Below are 25613 nucleotides of genomic sequence, written 5' to 3' on the forward strand. Positions count from 1 at the left end.
AGTATTCCAAATGTGATGGCTTTACAGAGCTGCAGCATAACCTCGCAGTTCTTAAACTTAATCCCTCTGCTAATGAAAGCAAACACACCACTCGTCTTAACAACCTTATCAACTTGGGTGGGTACTTGGAGGGATCTATTTGTGGACCTCTGATCACACTGTTCTCCACACTGCCAAGAATCTTGCCTTTTACCCTGTTTTCTGCATTCAAACTTGACCTTCTGAAATGAATCTGCACTTTTCCAGGTTGAACTCCATCTGTCACTTATCAGCCCAGTTCTGCATCCTGTCAATGTCCGGTTGCAGCCCTTGACACGATCCACAACTCCTCCAACCTTCGTGTCATGGACAAACTTACTAACTCACCCTTCCACTTCCTCATCCAAGTCGTTTATAAAAATCGCAAAGAGCAGAGGTCCCAGAACTGTTCCCTATGGAACACCACTGATCACCGAGCTCCAGGCTGAATACTTTCCATCTATTACCTCCCTCTGCCATCAATGGGCCTGCCAGATATGGATCCAGACAGCCAAATTTCCCTGTATCCCATGCCTCCTTTACTTTCTGAATGAGCCTACCATGTACCTTATCAAATGCCTTGCTAAAATCCACGTACATCACATCTGCTGCTCTACCTTCAATGTGTTTCATCACATCCTCAAATAATTTAACAAGGCTTGTGAGGCATGACCTGCCCACCTCAAAACCATGTTGGCTATTTCTAATCAAACTGCTTTTCCCAATAATCATAAATCCATTTCTCAGAATCCTCTCCAATAATTTGCTCACCACTGATGTAAAACTGACAGGTCTGTAATTCCCAGAGTTATCCTTGGTACCTTTCTTGAGTTAAAAATCCCAGAACACCAGGTTAAAGTCCAACAGGTTTAATTGGAAGCACTAGCTTTCGGAGCGCTGTTCCTTCATCAGGTAGTAGCGACGCTCCGAAAGCTAGTGTGCTTCCAATTAAACCTGTTGGATAACCTGGTGTTGAGATTTCTAACTTTGTACACCCCAGTCCAACACTGACATCTCCAAATCATACCTTTCTTGAATAAGGGAATAACATTTGCCACCCTTCATTCATCTCGTACTATTCCGGTGGGCAGTGGGGACACATAGATCATTGCCAAAGGCATAGCAATCTCTTCCCTCGCTTCCTGTAGTAACCTTGGGTATATCTCTTCTGGTGCTGAAAATGTGTTGCTGGTTAAAGCACAGCAGGTTAGGCAGCATCCAAGGAACAGGAAATTCGACGTTTCGGGCATAAGCCCTTCATCATTCATTCCTGATGAAGGGCTTATGCCCAAAACGTCGAATTTCCTGTTCCTTGGATGCTGCCCAACCTGCTGTGCTTTAACCAGCAACACATTTCCAGCTGTGATCTCCAGCATCTGCAGACCTCATTTTTTACCCGAAGATTTTATATCTCTTCTGGCTCAGGAGACTTCTCTATCATGTTTTTGAAATTTCTAGCACATCTTCCTCCTTAACATTAAGCTGTTCGAGCATATCTGCCTGTTTCACACTGTCCTCACAAGTTACAAGGTTCCTCTCACTAGTGAATACTGAAGCAAAGTATTCATTAAGGACTTCCCAACTCTTCTGACTCAAGGCACGCGTTCCTTCCACTATCCCTAATTGGTCCTACCTCACTCTGGCCATACTCCTGTTCCTCAAGTGTAGAATGCCCTGGGGTTTTCCTTAATCTGACGTGTCAAGATTCATCATGCCCCCTTCTACCTCTCCTTGGTCCATTTTTCAGTTCCTTCCTGGCTACCTTGTTACCCTCTCGAGCCCTGTCTGATCCTTGCTTCCTCATTCTTAAGTGAGCTTCTTTCTTCCTCTTGACTAGATATTCCACATCACTTGTCATCCAATGTTCTTTCACCCTACCATCCCCTCCTTGTCTCAGGGGGACAAACCTGTCCAGCACTCGTAGCAAGCATTTCCCTGAGAACATCTGCTCCCAGTTTTGACTCCACAGTTCATAGAGTTATAGAAATGTACAGCATGGAAACAGACCCTTCGGTCCAACCCGTCCATGTCGACCAGATATGCCAACCCAGTCTAGTCCCACCTGCCAGCACCCGGCCCATATCTCTCCAAACCCTTCCTATTCATATACCCATCCAAATGCCTCTTAAATGTTGCAATTTTACCAGCCTCCACCACTTCTTCTGGCAGCTCATTCCATACATGTACCATCTTCTGCGTGAAAACGTTGCCCCTTAGGTCTCTTTTATATTTTTCCCCTCTCACCCTAAACCTATGCCTTCTAGTTCTGGACTCCCCTACCCTAGGGAAAAGACTTTGCCTATTTCCCCATCCATGCCCCTCATAATTTTGTAAACTCCTATAAGGTCACCCCTCAGCCTCCGAACCTCCAGGCAAAACAGCTCCAGCCTGTTCAGCCTCTCCCTATAGCTCAAATTCTCCAACCCTGGCAACATCCTTGCAAATCTTTTCTGAACCCTTTCAAGTTTCACAACATCTTTCTGATAAGGAGACCCGAATTGCACGCAATATTCCAACAGTGGCCTAACCAATGTCCTGTACATGCCTGATCGCATTGTAATTTTGCCTCCTGGTTTTGCATTCTGAATGCTCCCTGGGTGATGAAGTTTCTGCCAAATTACTAATTGGATGTATTAGCAGTTTCGTCTTGTATTTATGGCTCGCTAGTTTTTGACTCCCCACAGATTTTGGACTGCGACAGTGGTCTGAACTGAATTCTGCATTTGTTTTTGCAGGGTTGTCTATACTTTATACTCTCCTGCAGAATGTCGCCCAGGAAGAGACAGCTGCCCAGAGCTTTTATCAAACCTATTTCTGTGACATTCTTCAGCACATTTTCTCAGTGGTGACAGATACTTCGCACACCGCTGGTAAATCAGACATTTCACTTTTTGATCTTTATTTCTCCCACCTTATCTTTAAGATAGCTGTACTGACTAGGTAGGTGGGCTGGTGGGATGTTCAAGAAGGCAGGGAAATTATGATTGTTAACTGTTTCAACAATCCAAAAGAAGTTGGCCTTCTGATCTGGATAGTGTTCAAGATCCTGAGAGGGAGATGAGGGAATTAATGCATTGGTTTTTTTTTTGTAAAAATCCCTCCCACCACCTGTTGCTGGCCCAGTGAACTGAGATGAGCTCAGTGCAGTGGTGGAGAGAGGTTTTGTTTTAAATTTGTTCTTGGGATGTGAGTTTCACTGGCAAGGCCAGAATTTGTTGCCCGAATTGTATGAGTTGAAAATGTGTTGCTGGAAAAGCGCAGCAGGTCAGGCAGCATCCAAGGAATAGGAAATTCGACGTTTCGGGCATAAGCCCTTCTTCCTAATTGAATGAGTGTCTTGTGAGAGGGTTGTTTCAGAGGCTGTGAATAGTCTGCCACATGGACCGATTTCCTTTCCTGAAAGCACATTAGTGGATCAGATGGTTTCTGGTTTTAATAATTTGATTGTCACGATTGCTGAGACCAGCCTTGTATTCCAGATGTATTCATTTAAATTTGAGCTGTCACAGTGAGGATTTGAACTCCTGTCCCCAGTGTTTTGGATTAATCTCTCGGTTACTCATCTCGTGACAGCCGCTATGCTGCAATCTCCCCCGTAATATGGAGTTATGTATAGTTTGAGTGGGGGGTGAGAATTTGGGGCTGTTTCTTTACCATTGGTTGAGTTTTGAACTAGGAAGCTCAGGTGAGCATACAGTTTGGTCCAAATGCAAATCCTTCTGTTTGAAGTTCAGTTGATTTGGGGGAGGGTCCTGGCAAAACAGAGAGAAGTAGAATCATAGAGTCATAGAAGTGTACAGCTTGGAAACAGACCCTTCCATGCCGACCAGATATCCCAACCCAATCTAGTCCCACCTGCCAGCACTTGGATTTGAATAGCGTCTTTTCACCGTCATGGCATGTCACAAAGTGCATCGTAACCCAGTAAAGTGCTTCTGCACTATCATCATAGTGTAGGAAATGTACTTCCTGTACTGCACTGGAATGTCCAACTAGGTTTTCCTAGAATTTTGTGGTACAGAAGGAGGCCATTCGACCCATCGTGCCTGTGCCGACTCCCAAAAGAGTTACCTAGCTAATCCCGTTCTCTGACCCTATATCCATAGCCCTTTCAAGTCATCATTTTCAAATATCAAGCTCTTTTTTTTTTGGAATCCCGTACTACCATTCAAAATGCAGCACATTCCAAATCCTATTGGTTTTGTTCAGTGTAGAGCCTTCTGGCTCCAAAGTGATACTTTATAGAGTTGCTGTGTGGCTGAAATTGATAAGAGGCTGCCCATGTTTTTAGAGCTATAGCCCTGGAGAGGGGAGGTGTGGGAGGAATATAATTAGTTATTGGTTGTATAGATTGGATCTGACTACATATGATTGTATGAATGTGTTTTAACTTGTAAAAACATTTTAATTTCTCCTTTCCAGGATTAACTATGCACGCCACCATCTTGGCGTACATGTTCAGCCTAGTGGAGGACGGCAAGATCACGTTGTCTTTGAGCCCAGCGACCCCCAATATCAACAATCAGATCTTTGTGCAAGAGTTTGTGGCCAACTTGTTGAAAACTGCCTTTCCTCATCTCCAAGAGTGAGTGCTGCCCAGAGAAAATTGTGATAGTTTTAGCCATTCAGCTAAGGACAATCTGGTCCTTGGTCTTTGTTCTATGCTGAGTTAGCTGATCATGTGGCACAAGTTGTGTGGATTACGCAGGGAGAATATATAGACAGCGTTTGTGCTCCTTGTTGTATTCAGTGTTCCACTGCTTGAAGTGCCATGATTATGAAAATGATTATGTCCTGCATTCTTATCATCACATTCCAGAGGTGAAGTTGAGGAACTATCCCGTAATAAGCTGTTGAGACTAATAATAATGAGATAAAACCAATTTTTTTTTTGAGCTGAGGAAAGGTCACCGGGCCCAAAATGTTAACTCTGATTTCTGTCCAGACCTGCTGAGCTTTTCTAGCAATATTTGTCTTTGTTTGATTTCTAGCATCACTAGTTCTTTCAGTTTTTCTATTGTTTTTGTTTTGTTTATGTCTTTTTCTCTCTCCTTTTTTGTTTTACATGCTCCTCTTTATTTTGTTTCTGTCCTTCAGGCACTATACTGGTAACACTAAAGGGTTAAGTTAATTGAATAATTTTTCTCTCCATTTGAGTTTACTCCTACAGTGTAGACCAGAGCGAATTCTGGTGGTGTGAATTTAGTTGAGTTATAGGATCAGTGTTGGAGACATCTACCAGTTGAAGAAATTGCAATTGTTTTTGTTTCATTTTTAAAGAAAAAAATCTTGCAGCTGTACTGGACATGGGTTAGGCTGCTGTTGGAATATTGCATGCAGTGTTGTTCTCCTTCCTATCGGAAAGATTAGATTAGACTTACAGTGTGGAAACAGGCCCTCCGGCCCAACAAGTCCACACCGACCCGCCGAAGCGCAACCCACCCATACCCCTACATTTACCCCTTACCTAACACTACGGGTAATTTAGCTTGGCCAATTCACCTGACCCGCACATCTTTGGACTGTGGGAGGAAACCGGAGCACCCGGAGGAAACCCACGCAGACACGGGGAGAACGTGCAAACTCCACACAGTCAGTCGCCTGAGTCGGGAATTGAACCCGGGTCTACAGGCGCTGTGAGGCAGCAGTGCTAACCACTGTGCCACCGTGCCGCCCACAAAGATGTTGTGAAACTTGAAAGCGTTCAGAAAAGATTTACAAGCATGTTGCCAGGGTTGGAGGATTTGAGCTACAGGGAGAGGCTGAACAGGATGGGGCTGTTTTCCCTGGAGCGTCGGAGGCTGAGGGGTGACCTTGTAGAGGTTTACCAAATTATGAGGGGCATGGATAGGGTGTATAGCAAAGTCTTTTCCCTGGGGTGGGGGAGTCCAGAACTAGAAGGCATAGGTTTAGGGTGAGAGGGGAAAGATATAAAAAAGACCTAAAGGGCAACTTTTTCATGCAGAGGGTGGTACGTGAATGGAATCAGCTGCCAGAGGATGTGGTGGAGGCTGGTACAATTGCAACATTTAAGAGGCATTTGGATGGGTATATGAATAGGAAGGTTTTGGAGGGATATGGGCCGGGTGCTGGCAGGTGGGACTAGACTGGGTTGGGATATCTGGTCAGCATGGACGGGTTGGACTGAAGGGTCTGTTTCCATGCTGTACATCTCTATGACTCTTGCTTTGTCTTGTGTTCCCACCTAACTACTGTCATTTTTCCTCTGTTCAGTGCCCATTGTGTTTCTCACTTCTCATTTTGTTTCCTTTGTCAGAAAAAGTGCAGTTGACGTTAGTGAGTCTTATGCTGTGATTTGCAGATTTTAAAAAAAATCCACATTGCTTCATTTCTGAGAACAGTGACCTTGTTGTTTTTTGTACTACTTATTTCTTCATTGCATGTGGACTTCGCTATTTTCCCATCCCTTGTTACCCTTGAGAAGGTGGCAATGAGCTGTTTCCTTGAGGAGCTACTGTCCATGTGCTGGAGGTGCATCCACAGTGCAGTTAGGAAGAAATTTCAGGATTTTGCAACAGTAATAGTGAAGGAACAGCAATATAGTTCCAAGGCAGGATTCTGTGCAGCTTGGAGGGGTAAATATTTCCCTGCTTCATGAGGTGCTGTGTTTGGAGAGCCTCTTCTACCTTGACATCAGTCCTTGCTGCCTGAATTTCCTCCCCCAAGGACCTAATTTGTAGCTTGGAGAAAAATGTTACCATTCGCTTGTGTTTTAGGCTTTTACTGTTCAGAATTGCATGACAAAAGGAGGTGTAAAATTGTTTCAATTCTGTTTCTGTTATCTTTTCATGCCTCAGTGCACAGATCAAAGTTTTTGTGACTGGTCTGTTCAGCCTCAACCAAGACATTCCATCCTTCAAAGAACATCTGAGAGATTTCCTTGTACAGATAAAGGTAAGAACTGAATGCAGCGAGAACTGAATCAAGTAAGTCTTGCTTTGGTTAGGTAATTTGTAGCAAAAACACCTTGAGCAATTGTGCCTTGTAGCTAAGCAACGTTAAGGATTTACAAACACGTGCATTGTGATGCTGCCTTCAGCAACCTCTAGCTTCAGGATTAATTGTTTGCTTTTGTAGTCTCAGGAAAAGCAGCGAGCTTTGGGGCTAAAATCTCTCCTCTTTGTTCCCTAAACCGTTCTGTTTGTAACCAGAATGCATCCATTCATTGTTTGAACTACTCGGGGTGCTCTGTGTAAACATATAGTCATCGGATATTTAATCCACGTTTGAAACAATGAAAATAAAAGCAGGAGTAGGCCATTCAGCCCCTCGAGCAGCTTCCTCCATTCAATACAATCGTGGCTGATCATCTGTCTATTTCTGCCATATTCCCAGTTCCTTCCATATCCCTTGGTGCTTTTTAATGTCTAAAAATCTATCTGTATCGCCTTTTTAAGAGAGAGTGAGTCAAACAGATATATAGCATAGAAACAAACCCTCTGGCCCAACTCATCCATGCTGACCGGATATCCTAAATTAACTTAGTCCCATTTGCCCGCACGTGACCCTCTAAACTGTTACTATTCATATACCCATCCAAATACCTGTTAAATGTTGTAATTGTACCAGCCTCCTCCACTTCTTCCTGTGGCAGCTTATTCCATACACGCACCACCCTCTGCATGAAAACGTTGCCCCTCTGGATCCATTTAAATCTTACTCCCCTCTCCTTAATCCTATGCCCTCTATGTTCGTATCCAAATCATTTGTATAAATGACGTAAAGCAGTGGACCCAGCACTGATCCTTGTGGCACACCACTGGTCACAGGCCTCCAGTTTGAAAAGCAACTCTCCACCACCACCCTCTGTCTTCTACCTTCGAGCTGGATCTGTATCCAGATGACTAGTTCTACCTGTATTCCATGAGATCTAACCTTGCTAACCAGTCTACCATGAGGAACCTTGTCAATCATCTTGCTGAAATCCACAATGATCATATTCACTGCTCTGCCCTTATCATTAATTCTTCGAAAAACTCCAATCAAGTTAATGAAACACTGATTCTCCTGCACAAAGCCAGGTCGACTATCCCTAATCAGTCCTTGCTTTTCCTAATACATGTAAATCCTGTCCCTCAGGATTCACTGCAACAACTTGCCCACCACTGATGTCACATTCACTGCTCTATAATTCCCTGGCTTTTTCTTACCATCTTTCCTAAATTGTGGCACCATGTTAGCCAACCTCTGGTCTTTCAGCACCTCACCTGTGGCTATCGATGGTAAAAAAATGTCTCAGCAAGGGGCCCAGCAATCCTATTTCCTCTCAGAGTTCCAGGGTACACCTGCTCAGGTCCTGAGCATTTATCCACCTTTAAAGGCCATCCAGAGCCACTGCCTCTGTAGTATAGATGTTTTTCAAGTTGTTGTTGTTTATTTCCCCATGTTCTATACCTTCCACATCCTTCTCCATGGCAAACACTAATGCAAATTCAGTACCTGGTGCTATGATGCTGTGGCCATAACAGAGACGTGGGTTTCTCAGGGACAGGAATGGTTTCTGGACGTACCAGGGTTTAGAACATTTAAAAAGAATAGGGAGGGGGGAAAAGAGGAGGGGATGTAGCACTGCTAATCAGAGAGGATATCACAGCTACAGAAGTTACCATTGTCAAGGAGGGTCTGCCTACCGAGTCAGTATGGGTGGAAATTAGGAACAGTAAGGGAGCAGTCACCTCATTAGGGGTTTACTACAGGGCCCCCAATAGCAGCAGGGAGATTGAAGAAAGCATAGGTTTTGGAAAAGTGTGAGTAGGGTTATATATAAATTTTTTTATGATTAGCAGTGCTACATCCCCTCCTCTTTTCCCCCCTCCCTATTCTTTTTAAATGTTCTAAACCCTGGTACGTCCAGAAACCATTCCTGTCCCTGAGAAACCCACGTCTCTGTTATGGCCACAGCATCATAGCACCAGGTACTGAATTAGCATTGGTGTTTGCCATGGAGAAGGATGGTTCAGAAGCATAGGTTTTGGAAAAGTGTGAGTAGGGTTGTTTAATGGGTGACTTTAACTTTCCCAATATTGATTGGAACCTCCTTCGAGCAGATGGTTCAGAAGGAGCTGTTTTTGTAAGGTGTGTTTAGGAGGGTTTCCTAACTCCGTACGTTGACAGGCCGATGAGGGGAGAGGCCATTTTGGATTTGGTGCTCGGCAATGAGCCGGGACAGGTATCAGATCTTGCAGTGGGAGAGCATTTTGGTGATAGTGACCACAACTGCCTCGCATTCTACATAGCTATGGAGAAGGAGAGAAGCAGGCACAATGGGAGGATATTTAATAGGGGAAAAGGAAACTATGATACTATCAGACGTGCGTTGGGAAGCATGAACTGGGAGCAACTGTTCCATGGAAAGGGCACTATAGACATGTGGAGACTGTTTAAGGAATAGTTTTGCAAGTGATGCACAAATGTGTTCCTCTGAGATAGGCAAGAAGGGGTAAGATAAAGGAACCTTGGATGACAAGAGCGGAGGAGCTTCTCATCAAAAGAAAAAAGGCAGCTTACATAAGGTGGAGGGAGCAAGGGTCTTGCTCAGCTCTAGAGGATTACAGGCAGGCGAGGAAGGAGCTCAAAAATGGTCTGAGGAGAGCCAGGAGGGGGCACGAAAAAGGCTTGACAGGAAGGATTAGGGAGAATCCAAAGGCATTTTACACATATGTGAGGAATAAGAGAATGATCAAACAAAGAGTCGGGCCAATCAGGGATAGCATAGGGAACTTGTGTATAGAGACTGAGGAGGTAGGGGGAAGCCCTAAATGAGTTTTTTACTTCTGTCTTTATTAAAGAAAAGGACCTTGTAGTGAATGAAACCATTGAGGAGCAGGTAAGCATGCTGGAATGGATAGAGATTGAGGAAGCTGATGTGTTGAAAATTTTGACAAACATTAAGATTGGCAAGTCGCCAGGGCCAGACCAGATTTGTCCTCGGCGGCTTTGGGAAGCGAGAAATGTGATTGCTTCGCCGCTTGTGAAGATCTTTGCATCCTCGCTCTCCACAGGAGTCGTACCTGAGGACTGGAGGGAGGCAAATGTAATTCCTCTCATCAAGAAAGGAAATAGGGAGATCCCTGGCAATTACAGACCAGTAAGTCTCACGTCTGTCGTCTGCAAGGTGTTAGAAAGGATTCTGAGGGATAGGATTTATGACCATCTTGAAAAGCATGGCTTGATTTAAAGGCAGTCAGCATGGCTTTGTGAGGGGCAGGTCATGCCTCCAATCTTATTGAGTTCTTTGAGGATGTTACTGGACAGGTTGATGAGGATCGAGCAGTGGATGTGGTGTATATAGACTTCAGTAAGGCATTTGATAAGGTTTCCCATGGTAGGCTCGTTCAGAAGGTCAGGAGGAATGGGATACAGGGAAATTTAGCTGTCTGGATGCAGAATTGGCTGGTCGACTGAAGACAGCGAGTGGTAGTGGGAGGAAAATATTCTGCCTGGAAGTGAGTGGTGTTCCACAGGGCTCTATTCTTGGGCCTCTACTCTTTGTAATTTTTATTAATGACTTGGATGTGGAGATTGAAGAATGGGTTAGCAGGTTTGCAGACGACACAAAGGTTGGAGGTGTTGTTGACTGTATAGAGGACTGTTGTAGGCTGCAGCGGGACATTGACAGGATGCAGAGATGGGTTGAGAAGTGGCAGATGGAGTTCAACCTGGATAAATGCGAAGTGATGCATTTTGGAAGGTCGAACTTGAAAGTTGAGTACAGGATTGAAGGCAGGATTCTTGGCAGTGTGGAGGAACAGCGGGATCTTGGTGTGCAGGTACATAGTTTTAAGCTGTTTGGCGGAAAGTATAGAGGGGATGTCAAAGGTGGGTTCTTTATGCAGAGAGTTGTGAGAGCATGGAATGCGTTGCCAGCAGCAGTTGTAGAAGTGAGGTCATTGGGGATATTTAAGAGACTGCTCGACATGCATATGGTCACAGAAATTTGAGAGTTCGTACATTAGGTTTACCTCACATGAGGATCAATGGTTGGCACAGCATCATGGACTGAGGGACCTGTTCTGTGCTGTACTGTTCTATGTTCAAAAAATTTGTTTAGTATCTTCCCCCATCTGCAATTCCATGCATATCTTTAAGGGGCCCTGTTTTTCCCAATAGCCGTTTGTCCTTTATTTGTGGAATTCTTTTGGGTTGTCCTTAACCCTATTTACCAAAGTTAACTCATGTCCCCTTCTTGTCCTCCTGATCTCCCTCATAGGTATACTCCTATACTCTTGTAGGGATTCACTCAATCTCTGTTGTCTGTATCTGATATGCTTCCTTCTATTTCTTGACCAAAACCTCAATTTCTCAAGTCATCCAGCATTCCCTACATGTACCAGCCTTGCCTTTCACCCTAACAGCAACATAATGTCTGGACTCTTGTTATCTTACTATTCCCATTTTCCATGTTTGAGGACATATATTGAAACCTACTCTAGCCATGAGTCTCAATGAATCAGGCAGCATCCAAGGAGCAGGCGAATCGACGTTTCGGGCATGAGCCCTTCTTCAGGAATGTCTCATTGCCCAAGGGGTGGTTAAATGTCAGCCACATTGCTGCGGGTATGGAGTCATGTATAGGCCAGTCCAGGTAAGGGTGGCCATTTCCTTTCTTAAAGGACATTAAATTAGATTATTAGATTAGATTCCCTACAATGTGGAAACAGGCCCGTCGGCCCAACAAGTCCACACTGACCCTCCGAAGAGTAACCCACCCAGACCCATTCCCCTACATTTACCTCTTCACTTAACACTACGGGCAATTTAGCAAGGCCAATTCTCCTAACCTGGACATTTTTGTGCTGTGGGAGGAAACCCACACAAGCATGGGCAGAATGTGCAAACTCCAAACAGACTGTTGCCCGAGGCAGGAATTGAACCCGGGTCCCTGGTGCTGTGAGGCAGCAGTGCTAACCACTGAACCACCGTGCCGCCCTAATGAATTAATGAACTAGACTGATTTTTCTGACAATTGACTATGGATTTGTGGTCATCATTAGACTCCTAATTTCAGATTTTGTAAATTGAATTCAAACTCCTCCATCAACAATGACAGGATTTGAACAGGTCCCAAGAACATTGTCATAGTGTCTGGATTCATAGTCTAGCGAATTTAACACTCGCTATTTCCTTTTATTAATTTACTCCTCATGTCCCCCAACCAACCCCACCTGATTTCATTTTTTTTCTTCTGTCTCATGAAAATTGCATGCTGTTGGAGTCTAGACGTATATGTTCTGTACCTTTTATTGTACCATGGCCTGCAGATCCTGTCCGGAATATTATCTCCCTAAATTTCTTTTTTATTATAACAATTCAATTCACTTGTGAAGTGAGGATCACTGGCTAGTCTAGCATTTTTTTCTCATCACTAATTGCCAGCTAAGATTCACCCACATTGCTGTGCCTTTGGAGTCACATGCAGACCAGATCAAGTAAGGATGGCAGATTTCCTTCCCTAAAAATGTTTGTGAGCCACATGGGTTACATTGGTTGCATTACACTGGCTTTTTATTCCACAATTTTACTGATTTCATCATCTGCCATGGTGGGTCTGGAGCACGTGTTGAACAGGGGCTGTGGGTTACTAGTCATGACATTGCCACTACATCATCAGTTCAACTCTTCACCCATCTTCACATGCCCTCGTTTATAGTTTCTGTCTGCATCCCCATCCCAGCCCTTTTCAGTGTCCAGCCAGTGTTGTGGAAGAGTCTAAAATGGGTTAATACTGAGGAGTGTTTGATATTACATGGGATTGACAGGGGAATACCTTTGGACCTGACATTTTGAAGTCTTTCTCATGGCCACTAGACCAAGTCAGCCCTCTGGAACCCAACCCAGCAAAGAAATTGGTGGCATCAAATCCAATAGGTGTATCCGTCACCACGTTCAGCTGTGGGTAGGATTCCTCCTAGAACTACGTGCGGTTTCCTAAAATGCAAGTATCTTGTTTAGGATGGGTGTGATGGTGAATTCTTGTGCTTGTTTTTAAATCGCTGTAAGATCTTGACCCTGCCTATTGCTGTCATCTCTATCAGCACCACCACCCTCCAAAGCACATTCCCTTGTGGATTCCTGATTTCATAATTGTTTCACCATTGGTGGTTGTGCCTTGTGTTGCCCAGGCTCAAAGTGATGGAATACTTTCCCAAAAGGTCACCACATCTCTGCCTTTGTTTTTCTTCTTTAAGGCATACCTTAAATGCTGCTACTTTGGCCAAGCTGTTGGTTACCTTGAATTAGCGTTTGTCATATAATGCTCGTGTGAAGTGCTTTGAGACACTTTTTTTTTGTAGATTAGATTAGATTAGATTACTTACAGTGTGGAAACAGGCCCTTCGGGCCAACAAGTCCACACCGACCCGCCGAAGCGCAACCCACCCATACCCCTACATTTACCCCTTACCTAACACTACGGGCAATTTAGCATGGCCAATTCACCTGACCCCGCACATCTTTGGACTGTGGGAGGAAACCGGAGCACCCGGAGGAAACCCACGTAGACACGGGGAGAACGTGCAAACTCCACACAGTCAGTCGTCTGAGTCGGGAATTGAACCCGGGTTTCAGGCGCTGTGAGGCAGCAGTGCTAACCACTGTGCCACCGTGCCGCCCACTTCTTCAAGCTAAGGTGCTATGTACATTTTTAAATTATTCTTGAAATATGACTGTTGAAGGGTTATATTGGTTTCAAACAATGCTTCGCTATCTCCCTCTCTATCAGACAGCAGATGCTCATCAGAAACCTTTTAAGAAAAAGTTCTGATGGGAGGGAGGGCTGCCGCATGTGCTTATTGTGCTTTCACATGAGTTATGAATGGAACAGTAACTGTGATTATTTGGTTTTATTTTTCTTGTTATTAGGAATTTGGTGGTGAAGACACGTCAGACCTGTTCCTGGAGGAGAGGGAAACAGCTCTGCGTCAGGCCCAGGAGGAGAAGAGAAAGCTTCAAATGACCGTTCCAGGGATCCTAAACCCACACGAAATAGCAGAGGAAATGTGTGATTGAATGAACCCAAAGTGTTACCAGAAAGAATGGATGGGGAAAGGGAGGGTGGGGTTTGGGGGTGGGGTTGAGAAACGAATGAGGCAAGGACAGCGAGTGAATGTGTGCGATTGGGATAGCAAATGGAACAAATCCTTCATCGGTTTGATGTGATGGGACTTCTTAAAAATTGAAATTCCAGCCTGTATGTTTTGTTTCCTTGCAATTACCTCAGGAGAGAGTTTTTTGTATTGTTAGAGAACGCTTCACTGTTTCTCATGTTTCCTCCCCGGTTAAAGTTGTGCTTCTGAATCGAGAACCTGTTGACAACTAAACCTGCAGCCAGTGTTCCACTTTGGGTCGTATGGTGTTGTACAGCTTGAGCTAACTCAATGGTTTAAACCATGATGTAGAACTTCTCAACATATTCTCTAGTTCAGTTTTATATTAAACCCAGCCTGGTGAGCTTCATAAACTTGGTCTCTGCAGAATGCTTTAAAAGTCACAATGTTTTTGTGCAGACTGAGGCAAAATGCAATATTTGACTGTGCTCAGATTGAATCTGATTGGTTGTTTGGGCGATGCTTTTGTTGATCTGAATGAATGTGTCGTACTTGGGTGAAAGAGAGGCTGGGGCGTATAGTTTGTTCTTTTATAATCTGCTCATGTTAACTAATTATGCTATAAAATTCTCTGTGTGGTTCCTAGCTCGTCGTCTTATCTTGGCAGGGTTCACTGCAGCTTAGTATTCTGTGGAAGCTTTGAAAGGTGATGGATTGGGTTGGGTTGGGACTGGAGCATTAACTTGTTGGTATGAAAACGAGCATTCTGTTTGGATGACACAGAGATTTGGAAATTTTTTTAAATGAATGTTAACACACCCAGTTTTTAAGTAACATTTTGTTTGATGCCAAAAGTGCAAAAAAAAAATTTGTGTGCCCGTGTAGAATATTGTCCACATGGTTGTTGGGGAGGAAACGAGTTTATGAAAGGGTCAACTTGAGTTAGCCTTGTGGTCTTGCCTTCAGTACTTAATCCTCTTGAAAGTACAGTGTTGGCTCTTTTAACTCATTTCCCCCAAGAAACTTTGCTCAAGTTTGCCCTATGACAGAGTTTCACCCCTTTTTTTAAGCAAATTGACTGATTTGTGTGAAAACCCATTGCCCACACATACCGAATTAAAGGCTTTTATCCAATAAAATATTTAAGTGACAATCATAAGAACCATGAGCAGAAATAGGATGTTATGCCCCAAAGCATGCTCCGCCAAGTAATAGCTCACAAATATTCTACCCAACCCCATAACTCTCTCAATCTGACCTGTGTGCAATCCCTGCCCAATCATGAATTTGAATTCACTTTTTTGATTTCAAAAATCTATCTAGTCAGAGATTTATGGAGTTAGTGGATGCTATTTACCACTTTTTTTCTGGACAGGAGATGAAGATATTATTGTATCTGATGCAAACTTTTTTGTGTGTTTGCTAGTTTCTAAGCAGCAGAAGTCTGGGTAGGGGGAGTTCACTACTGGGTCCAAAAGAGGGAACTCTGGCACTTCAGTACATGGGGAAAGAGGAGATTTCCATCACCTCCACCTCTATATACCAAACCTCAGAAGTTGATGTTTACTTTCCTGGTCATTCAACCAGTTTCAACTGCATTCTGACCATGCAATCTGACTGACTGAAAACCTTCAATAATCCACCCAGTGTTTTGATGCAGTCAAATGTGCTTCAGTCCATCACTTTGAATTGCTGAGCAAAGATGGTAAACACAGGGTGGGGGCCAAGTTGCGGGAATGCACAATCTGGGAAGAAGGGGCCAGGGAAGATATATTATGAGAAACCAAATCTGCATACACCCTTCTGCCACTCAACCATCACTCCTCCAACACTGAGTCATTAAGAGAAAATAAACTGATCCCAATCATTCCACTCTTGTTTAGTCTTAGTTTCCCTTCTCATTCCTTCTGCTCCAACCCTCAAAAAAATAAGTAAGGGAAGCCTAGTTTGCATTTCCCTTTGTTAATACCGCAAAATCTCGAAATGGTGTCTGGTCTACCTTTAAGTTAAACTTTACTTAAACGGTAAGGTGAGATCTGCTCGTTGAGGGGAGAGCAGTTCATGCTCCCTGTGGTCCTAATGTAGCCCACATGATTCAAACAGTTGAGATTAATTTCACATGGTGTGTAATTAGTGTAAATACATTTAATAGTGGAGGATGTTACATGATTGATTCTTCATTCTGCTCCCTCCCTACTTTACATAAAATCACCGTTTCACCAGCTGTCTCTGCTTGCTATTAAAGATATTTTAACTGGGCTGTTGGTTGTTCAAAAGGTTGGGAGGTGTTCCCGCACTCTGGGTCACTGAGGTATGGAATAAATGCAATGCATTTTGTGCAGTGGGCTGTAGAACTAGATTTATTTTATAAAGCTGTCTGCATTCATAAGATCCAGAAATGACTCTATTATTCAGGTGCAGATGCTGTCTCCACAATACAAAGAAGTTTATGCTAAATGCATACATCACTTGTACGCAAAATTTTGATCACTCCAAAATTTCCTTTAAATTAGCCCTAAAATTTCTGCAGGTGCATTCTATACCAGTGTGTATGCTACTTTTGACTTTTACTAATTTTTTTTTGTGACTGAACTTTTTAATCTAAATTAATTGGATTTGAGGTATTTGTTCAGAATGGGCCTGCCTGAGAGGAAGATGGCTAATTTCATTTTAAAGTATAACTCCATTCCCTATGTCCCATATCACATTCAAGCTGTTCCAGTTGAGAGGATTAATTTTTGTCTCATGGCTGTCACAGGAACATAAGCTTTCTTGTTTTTTGCCTGCAGTGTATCGTATATACATGCATATAGAGAGATAGTGTTGTCCACCTAGTATGCGTGCATGTAAATTTTGGTTCTCTTGTGTGTGCCTAGATACATTTAATGCTTTAAGGAGGTGATTATGGATTGCTGTGTCTTTTCATTACTTGTACAGAAAGTCTTGTTTAAGAATCTGTGTAACTTTATTGATTTACACTATACTAGAAATGTTTTATTTGATTTGAATTTGTAGCAGGAAATTGGAAGCAACCTGCGTCCACCTGCAGAAGTCAAGTACCTCCCTAACTTTGTTGAAAAAAAATCTGTACAGCCTGTAATTAAGATGCCTAGAACAGAAATGTTATTTTTTTAATAAGATTTTTGTTAAATTAGATGGTAGTTATTGGTAAGTGTGTCATGCAGTGTATCTTTCATTTTTTGTATTTTTATTTTTAAACTGAATTGTACTCTAACCTGCGATTTGTTTAACATATAATTCTGCTACTTTTTTTGTTTTAAACTATTCAGTTTTCCTCCATGAGGAGTCACCCGAATACAGAAGGACCTCAATGTTTTTTAAACTTTTTTTTAAAATAAAGTGTGTGCCACTGTGGTTGTGACTTTGAGAAGGGTGTGTGAGATTGCATGTGTGTTTTTATGTGCACCTCTTATGTTTTGGTGCGTTTTTCAATAAAAAAAAGTGACTAGCAATGCAAGTGATTTCTCTGATAGATACTGCTGTTCGCAATCAAGATTTCAACTTATACAGGTTTGCTTTAATTTTCGCAACATTTCTTGCTTTGCAGTATTGGGTGTGTATGGACTGGTTGTTTTATAGTTAGAGACCCATTCTCTTGACTTTTTTTGATTTTAGTTATTTCAGTTGGAACTTTTGTGAGGGAGGGGAAAGGATAGAAAGTAATTTGCTTTATTTTCTATAATAAGGGGTTACAGACACCAAGAAATAAGGGAAGCAGAGTAGAATCTCATCTCTTTCTAACTAGGATGTGTTACTAATTAGTCTGAAGTAGAGATGTGCACTTTCTCGCTATCTCCTACTGCTTTAAAGACCGACCTTATTCCACGTTTTCTTTTGAGTTTTTTTGTAGGAGCATGGTATGCAGATTTGAGATATGGAGTGTGCAAATTGTATTTTATATATTTTAAATAGAAGGATGATTTTAGAAATTGCTACTCAATGTTGATAAGAGCCATCAGTGGCATGTTTTCAGTGAACTCTGGAGTTGATGGGCTTCATTCATCAATGTGTTATTCAGTAGGCTTTAACGCATGATTGTAATTGAGTAGATATAATTTAAGAAGTGAATATAAAGCTGCACAGTTCCAATTATCAACATATTAGTGCAAATGTGGTCTCATCAAGGCCCTGTGCAGTTGCAGCAATCTCTGTTCTTGTACTCGAATCCTTTCACTATGAAGGTCAACAGTTAGTTTGCCACATTCCCCACTGGCTGCAAGCTTGGATGTTTATTTTAACGATTGGTGTACAATGACACCCAGGTCTTACTGCACCTCCCCCCTTTCCCAATCTATTGCCATTCATAATTAATGAATGTAATTGCTTTAAAACCAACTCCAGTGAACAGAGAGCCAGTAGCTCATCAGATTTGAAGCTATGCTAGTGTTGGATTATGCAAGCTAAAAGGGGGAAGAGGTGGGCAGATAAACTTATACATTAGAACTTACTAGTATTTTAAATGGTGACACTTACGTAGGAGGAAAACCATTTCACCCAGCCAGGAGACCTAAATTCTTTAATTTTTTTGTCACCTTCACTTCCCAAATGCAGAATTAATTTGTACTCAAAATGGTTCCAGAGTTCTCTGCCTCTGCTGTTCCATCTGAGAATCCATGTATCAGTCACTTTATCTCAAGATTATCATTAGGATTGTGGACATTTCAATTTATGGGTAACCATTTGGCCCATCTGGATTTGGTCAGCAGTGCCAATTTAATCTTTTTAATTTCCTCCATGTGACCAGCTTTGCAGTACTTCTCCATAAACTGAAGCTGTAAGATGTACTCATTGTGGTTACAATGTCACTGAAAACAGAATCTCTTGAAGCTTTTTCATCTTGCATTCATCAGCATAACTGCAAGAATGCAAAATCGTAAATGATCACAACAATTTGTATTACAGGAGGAAAAGGGTACTGATTTGATTATTTGGCAGTTTCACTCTGGCTGAGATTGGTCATGGAATACTTCCTACTGCTTTATCATTGGGGAGAAAGCAGAGTCCCTGCCAATCAGAATCTCTTTTCTTCCTGTGGTATAAATTGTGACAATTTGATGTTTGGCTGTCTTAAATGAATCCTGATGCAAGACAAAAAAGATTCAACTTCTGTTTATGTTCTGGAGTACTGAAGGATTAATTTAATGTCTCCCTCAGTCTGAGATGTTTTACTGTCTTACACTGTACTGGCTAGAGTACATTGCATCATTATCAATTGGGAAGATAATAAGTGTTTGGCTCTTATTTGTATGGATCAGAATTTTTTAAAGACAGAAACTGACCTTGACTTCTGATATTTTGTTCAAATCAATAAACGTGAGCATTTTGTTATTTGTTTTCATATCTAAAGGCTTGAACAGGAGAGGACTGTATTTAAAATGTTTGTTCAAAATTTGAGCATTTTCTGATTAAATATAGTCTGTCTAGTTTCTAATTGTATTCTGTTTTGTTTTAAAGGTTAAGTGTTCATAGTGGGAGCATTGTTGAGAACAGGGATATTGTCATTTTTATCATATCCAGTAATATAATGAGTAGATGTGTGAAGAGACAGTGTGATTATTCATTACTGCTTTACGTTTTCTTTTTGAAGTGAATGCGCTTTTTCACAGTAGCTGAACAAATCTTTGAGCCTTTTCCAGCTTGTGTGAATTAGTGCATGCAGACATGTCAGCAGCCTGGCAAGTTGTGGTACACCCTCCCTTCAGTTTCTAAATCATTGGAGTATGGGAAGATGAGCAGGTAATTTTTGCTGAGATCTGCTTCTATACCTGTGTATGCATTACACAAATGCATAAGAGGTGAGGCTTCCTGATGCATTTACGTGCCCGTTTTAGTTCTGATGAAAAGACAAAGACGAAACTACTTCTAACAAACAAAAATCCAGTCGTTTACTTCTGGAAATTCTCTCCCCACTTCCCGCGCTCCCTTACAAAGCGACAAGAATGAGAGCATTGTTTTGATTTTGAGTTGCCCCAGGTAGTCATTTTAATGTGGAGCAAAGTAATAGTGTGAAATTGAGCTGGGGATTGTTTGCAGCTGTCAGAGTAATGGGTATTTTGTTTTACAAGTGCATGACAATTAGACAAAGAGGCTGATCTATGAATCCTACATTTATTAGTTGCAGATCTATACATTATTTATGTCCTTAATTGTAAAGAACAAGAAACGCATTCTGATTCCAAAGCTTGTGGATATTGGAAAACTTATGTTAGCACTCTACTGAGATCAGAAGATCAGTTTTCTCGTCTCCATTATTCTGGATAAATACAACATGGTCCTTTTGTGGGCAATTTAAACCCTTCTGTGATTGCTTTGATTACACTATTTTCAATATTATTTTTATACCATCCTTATACTTTGAGGAATGAGTTTTATGTGAAGTATTCTCCATGCATTTTAAATTGTATTATTATTGAAACTGATCTTGATGTTTTCCTGTTTTGAGGCTAGTCCAACCACAGCTGGATAACTGTGCAAGATTGGATGATATGCAAAATTGGGTGATATGTGATTGGCCAGTTTTCAGCCTATTAGAGACAGTTTTTCAAAGTCCACTGGGGAGGGCTTCTCTTTCCTGTATGAAAGGAAGTGGCTGTTGCTTTTATTAAAATGTTTAGTGGCATGGTGGTTCTGGATTCTGACTTGGAGTTACTGACACTGTGAGGAAGCTGGTCTCGCTTAATGAAGAGCAAGGACAATTCATCATTTTGAATTCTCTCCACTCCACAGCCAACATGAGATTTGTTCTGTGATTTTTTCTTTTTTTCTCAGCAACTTATCTTTCAAAATTTAATCCTGTACTTCAGCTATAACTCCTGCTCTTATAAGAAAGTGTAAACTAATAATCTGTCTTCTGTACTTGTTATTTAATATCTTTAACATACATAGTTAACAATAAATGTTCAAACTAATCATTTGAAGGTGGACAAATTTCAGGGCCCAAAGATATGGATGGGAGAGGGGGGAAACACCTAAATATATGAACCTCTTCAAACAATTCCCTTTTTTGTCAGAATTGCAGTCAAAGCATTATTGCATATTCAAGCATAGTGTGTTGTAGACTGACTACAGAGAGGGACCAATTTCTATAATGGCTATTAATTTTTAAACATAGCAACCAAAAACGTTTAAAAAGCGATGGAAATGTACTGACAGCAATCATTTTTGACAAGTTAATACATACTTTTTTTTCAGTTTTAAGAAAATGTTCAGTCTTACCTCTTTCTCTCTCAACCATCCCTACCCCATCCTCATCAATTAGTGATCCCTGTTTATTGGCAAGTGTATCTCTGGGTTTCATGAAAATACCGATGCCTGGATGTTTTTGAAAAACAAAATTCCTGTAGCTGATTTTAACTGTCTGACGATTGTAGTAATTAGAAACTTAACTGTCATTGTAAAGATCCATGAATGTGTGTGAGAGACAGAGTGTTATGTATGCATGAGAGATGTTCTTTCATACCTGGTATTCTATTTGGAAACAGTTAGATCAGTGGAACTTACAATGTATAGTCTTCACTGAGCTTGCTTGGTTGACTGTAACTAAGATCTTTTAATGCTGATTTGTGAATAATTTCATCTAATTCTTTTTGAAGCACTGGCTAGCATTCTTTAATTGGAGTGCTTGATTGTACCTTTTTATGTATAAATATTCTGTCCCATATCTGGGACTAAAATATTAAAAAAAAACTGCCTTAAGTCAACTGCTCCTCTTGTCATCTTTTTGTGTGTTCCTGAGTTTTCATGACATGATTGCAGTGCCAAGTGAGGAGCTTGTGAAATGCAGTCATGGTTGAAATGTGAGGTACAACCTTGTTTGTACAGTGCAATGTTTCATGAGAAGATTGTCCATACTGTATACACTGGCTGACCATGTTGAGATGGTTGGGGAGGGAGCTCTTCTTGCTCAAACATGGTCAGAGTGGGGCACCTTCGCTGCTTGTAATAAGGACACTGCAAGAATTTTACACTACCGCTGAGTCCAGATTGATGCCTGTTGTCTTTCATAACTAGTGCTACTTCATTATCATGTTTCTGATCTACGTACCCCCCAGGTACTGTCCATAACAAGTTGGCACAACATTGACTGGAAGAAAGGTTTCACTGACATTTTGGCCTCTTTACAAAGTTTCATTTAAAGACATTTAAGACCATAATGTAGAGGAGCAGAAGTAGATAATTTGGCTCATCTTGTCTTCTCTATTTGATGGCTGATATGTTTTTTGACCCCATTTTGCCTTCTCCCTCTAACCCTTGATCCCCTTACTAATGAAAAACCTATCTGTCTTAAATACACTCAGAGTTGTCTCTACAACCTCCCGTAGAAGGGTTCTACAAATTTAACCACCCTTTGCCTGAAGAACTGCTCATCTCAGTTGTAAAGGGTCGTCCCTTCACTCCGAGTGAAATATAATGATGTGAAGTCCTTTGATTATAGGAGTTAGGAAGTCATGGTGAGATTGTACAGAACACTGGTGAGGCCTGTTCTGGAATACGGTGGCCAGGTCATCAGTTATAGGAAGAATATTATGATGTTGGAGAGGGCTCAGAGATTTACAAGGATGTTGCCAAGTATGCAAGGTTTCAGTTATAAAGAAAGGCTGGGACATTTTTCACTGCAGTGAAGGGTGACCATGAAGAACTTTATAAAATCATAAAGGGTATAGATAAGGTAAATGGCAGGTGTTTTTTTTTCCCCTGGGGTGAGATTTCAAGACTAGAGGGCATATTTTTAAGGCGAGAGGAGAAACACTTAAAATGGACATGAGGGACATTTATAAAGAGTGGTTTGTCTATGGAATGAACTTCAAAGAAATTGTGGATGTGGGTACAGTTACAACATTTAAAAGACATTTGGGTGATTTATTCATAAGAAATGTTTGCAGGGATATGTGCCAAGCATAAGCAGGTTGGATTAGTTTGGGATTATGGTCAGCATGGACTGGTTGGACCAAAGGGTCTGTTTCCATGCTGACTCCATAACTGTAAATGGATGTGAAACCTCGTCTGGTTCCTTTTTAATTTTAGGGAAGGAAATCTGAAACCAGAGCAAAGAGTGCAGAGGATACTGAAATTCTACAAAGTATACAGTTAGGTTAAGCAAGTGGGCAAGAGTTTGGCAGATGGAGTACAATGTTGGTAAATGTGAGGTCATCCATTTTGGTGGGAATAACAGCAAAATGGCCTATTTTTTGAAATGGTGAAGAACTGCAGCATGCTGCTGTGCAGTGGAGGTTCACTACGTTGATTCAGAGTTGAGAGGATTGGCTTATGAGGAGTGATTGAGTAGACTAGGATTATTTTCATAGGAATATAGAAGAATGAGGGAGAGTCTTCTAGAAGAATAAAATTATGAAAGGAATGATTAGAATAGTAGCCGGGAGATTGTTTCCACTGGCCTATTCCTATTTCTGATATTGTTTTGTAAGAATGAAGGGATTTTCCACAGACTTGTTGAATAGGTACAGTGCATTTTCATTGCAGATTTAGAGTATTTTGCTTTTACTCTTGCCAAAGGCAGATACCAAGCTTCATTAACATCTCGGCTTATCGTGGTTTAGTTACTTTTTGATGCATTGCAAGCATGTGAACATAGCCATTTGAATGGATGTTAAGTAGTTATACTAATTGCTTTGACTGGTGAGGTGACACTGGAGCAATTTAGTACCACCTCCATTTTCCTGAATCTGCCATTCTCTCTCCTGCCAACTGTCCTGATCTCACTAACCTCCTCTTTAACCTGCTTTTTCTTTGTACCCACTGTCTTCATCTAATCATGTTTCTATCTTCTGGTGTCTTCTTTTTTTTACCCTCTATCTTCCTTACCCTAATCCTTCACCCTTAATGGTCAGTGGTACTAAGGTAATCTCGAAGATATCCATATTAGGCTCCATATTATGCCATTACCTCAATAGCCAAAGTTCACTCCCAACCGTATCAAATTTATTACTGCAACTATTGTCAAATTTAACAAGTGGAGGCAATGGAAATTGTTCCCCTTCAAAGCAGTGGGAAACAATAGTACGAGAAAAGTGAACATTTGTAGTTTAAAATGAACAATCCAACAGAGATGCTTGAAAGCCATCGAATGGATGAACACAACACCAAAAGTATCTTGTGCCAAAGCGGGAGTGTGAACACAACTTTAAGCAAAAACCTTTGGTTAATTTTTAAAAAATTAATCGAAAGTTAAGAACATTTATCATTTCTATTAGGAAATGTTGCTACTGAAGCAAAACTGGTGAAAGCTGTACATTTTATTAGTGCCTTTCTGGTTGGAATTGTTTGTGGAGGTGAAGAAGGGCTTATGCCTGAAACATCGATTCTCCTGCTCCTCGGATGCTGCCTGGCCTGCTGTGTTTTTCCAGTACCACATTCTTCAACTCTGGTACTCCAGCATCTCCACCGACCCCTTGTAAACTTAAGGCAATCCCATCTCATTCTCAGAATAGTTACAATCTGACAATTTGATGAAACTGAGAAATAGGTGGCCATTTGGGCCTTTGAGCCTGCTCCATCATATAATCAGCCATTATCATAATGTATGCTGTTCTTGCTTTCTCCCTAAACATTTTGCTCCCTTTTGTCTTAAAAACTACATTTAACTCTTCCTTTAGGATATTCAATGTTTTGGCCTCAGCTGCTTTCTGTGGTAGAGAAATCACAGGCTCACCGCTCTCTAGGTGAAGAGATTTCTCATCTCAGTCCTAATACCCTATGCCTTATCCTTAGACAGCGGCCTCGGTCATGAGAATTGAACTGTTTTAGTTTCTGAAGTGTTTACGCAAGGAGACTTTGGAATCCTCAAGTGTTAGGCCACCAAAATTGTTAAAGAGTCGTGTCTGTGTACTCAAAGGAATTGTATTCAAATCTCCATGACCCAAATTAAATAGCAAGTCGGTGAGTTATGACAGCAGTGAAATTTCTTTGGAATTAAGTATCTGTTTAAAAAAAAGGGGGAAATTGTTTTGCTATTGTTGTTAATGTCTTTCTACTTGTGGTATAAATAATAGCTAATTGGACACAAAATTGGCTTGATGGTAGAACGCATAATGGTACTAGAGAGTTGTTATTCAGACTGGATGCCTGCAACTCGTATGCTGCAAGGTGTGTTCTGTGTCCACTCATGTTCACCATTTATAACAATGATTTGGATGAGAATGTAGGAGGTTTGGTCTCTAAGTTTGCAGATTACACCAAATTTTGCAGCAGAAAGTGAAGGTGGTTTTCTAAGAGTACGACGAGATCTAGATCAGATTGGCCAAGCAGTAGTAAATGGAATTTTATTTATTTAAATGTAAGGTGTTGCATTTTGGTAAGACAAACCAGGATAAGACTTCTTTGTTAATGGTAGGGCCCTGGGGAGTGGTGTTAAATAGAGGGACCTAGGGTTGCAAGTTTAGTTTCTTGCATGTGGTGTCATAGACAGGGTGCTGAAGGAAGTGTTTGGCATGCTTAAGAGCACAGTATAGGTGTTGGGAACATCATGTTACAGCTACACATGACATTGAT

The 25613-nt window shown here is 41.5% G+C and overlaps 1 protein-coding gene across 2 annotated transcripts in view; it reads left to right on the forward strand.

Moving 5' to 3' along the window:
* Positions 1–14084, forward strand: part of LOC132818410 (exportin-1-like) — an 83292-nt gene extending 69208 nt beyond the window's left edge. For both annotated transcript variants that reach the window (XM_060829418.1, XM_060829416.1), the window contains exons 22-25: positions 2754–2888; positions 4441–4603; positions 6837–6933; positions 13900–14084. In XM_060829418.1, the coding sequence (XP_060685401.1) occupies positions 2754–2888; positions 4441–4603; positions 6837–6933; positions 13900–14046 (542 nt within the window). In that variant the 3' untranslated portion in view covers positions 14047–14084. The remainder of the gene's footprint in view (positions 1–2753; positions 2889–4440; positions 4604–6836; positions 6934–13899) is intronic.
* The last annotated feature ends 11529 nt before the right edge of the window (positions 14085–25613 follow it).

The sequence above is a fragment of the Hemiscyllium ocellatum genome, chromosome 8 (assembly GCF_020745735.1).
Source record: "Hemiscyllium ocellatum isolate sHemOce1 chromosome 8, sHemOce1.pat.X.cur, whole genome shotgun sequence".
Taxonomy (NCBI): Eukaryota; Metazoa; Chordata; class Chondrichthyes; order Orectolobiformes; family Hemiscylliidae; genus Hemiscyllium; species Hemiscyllium ocellatum.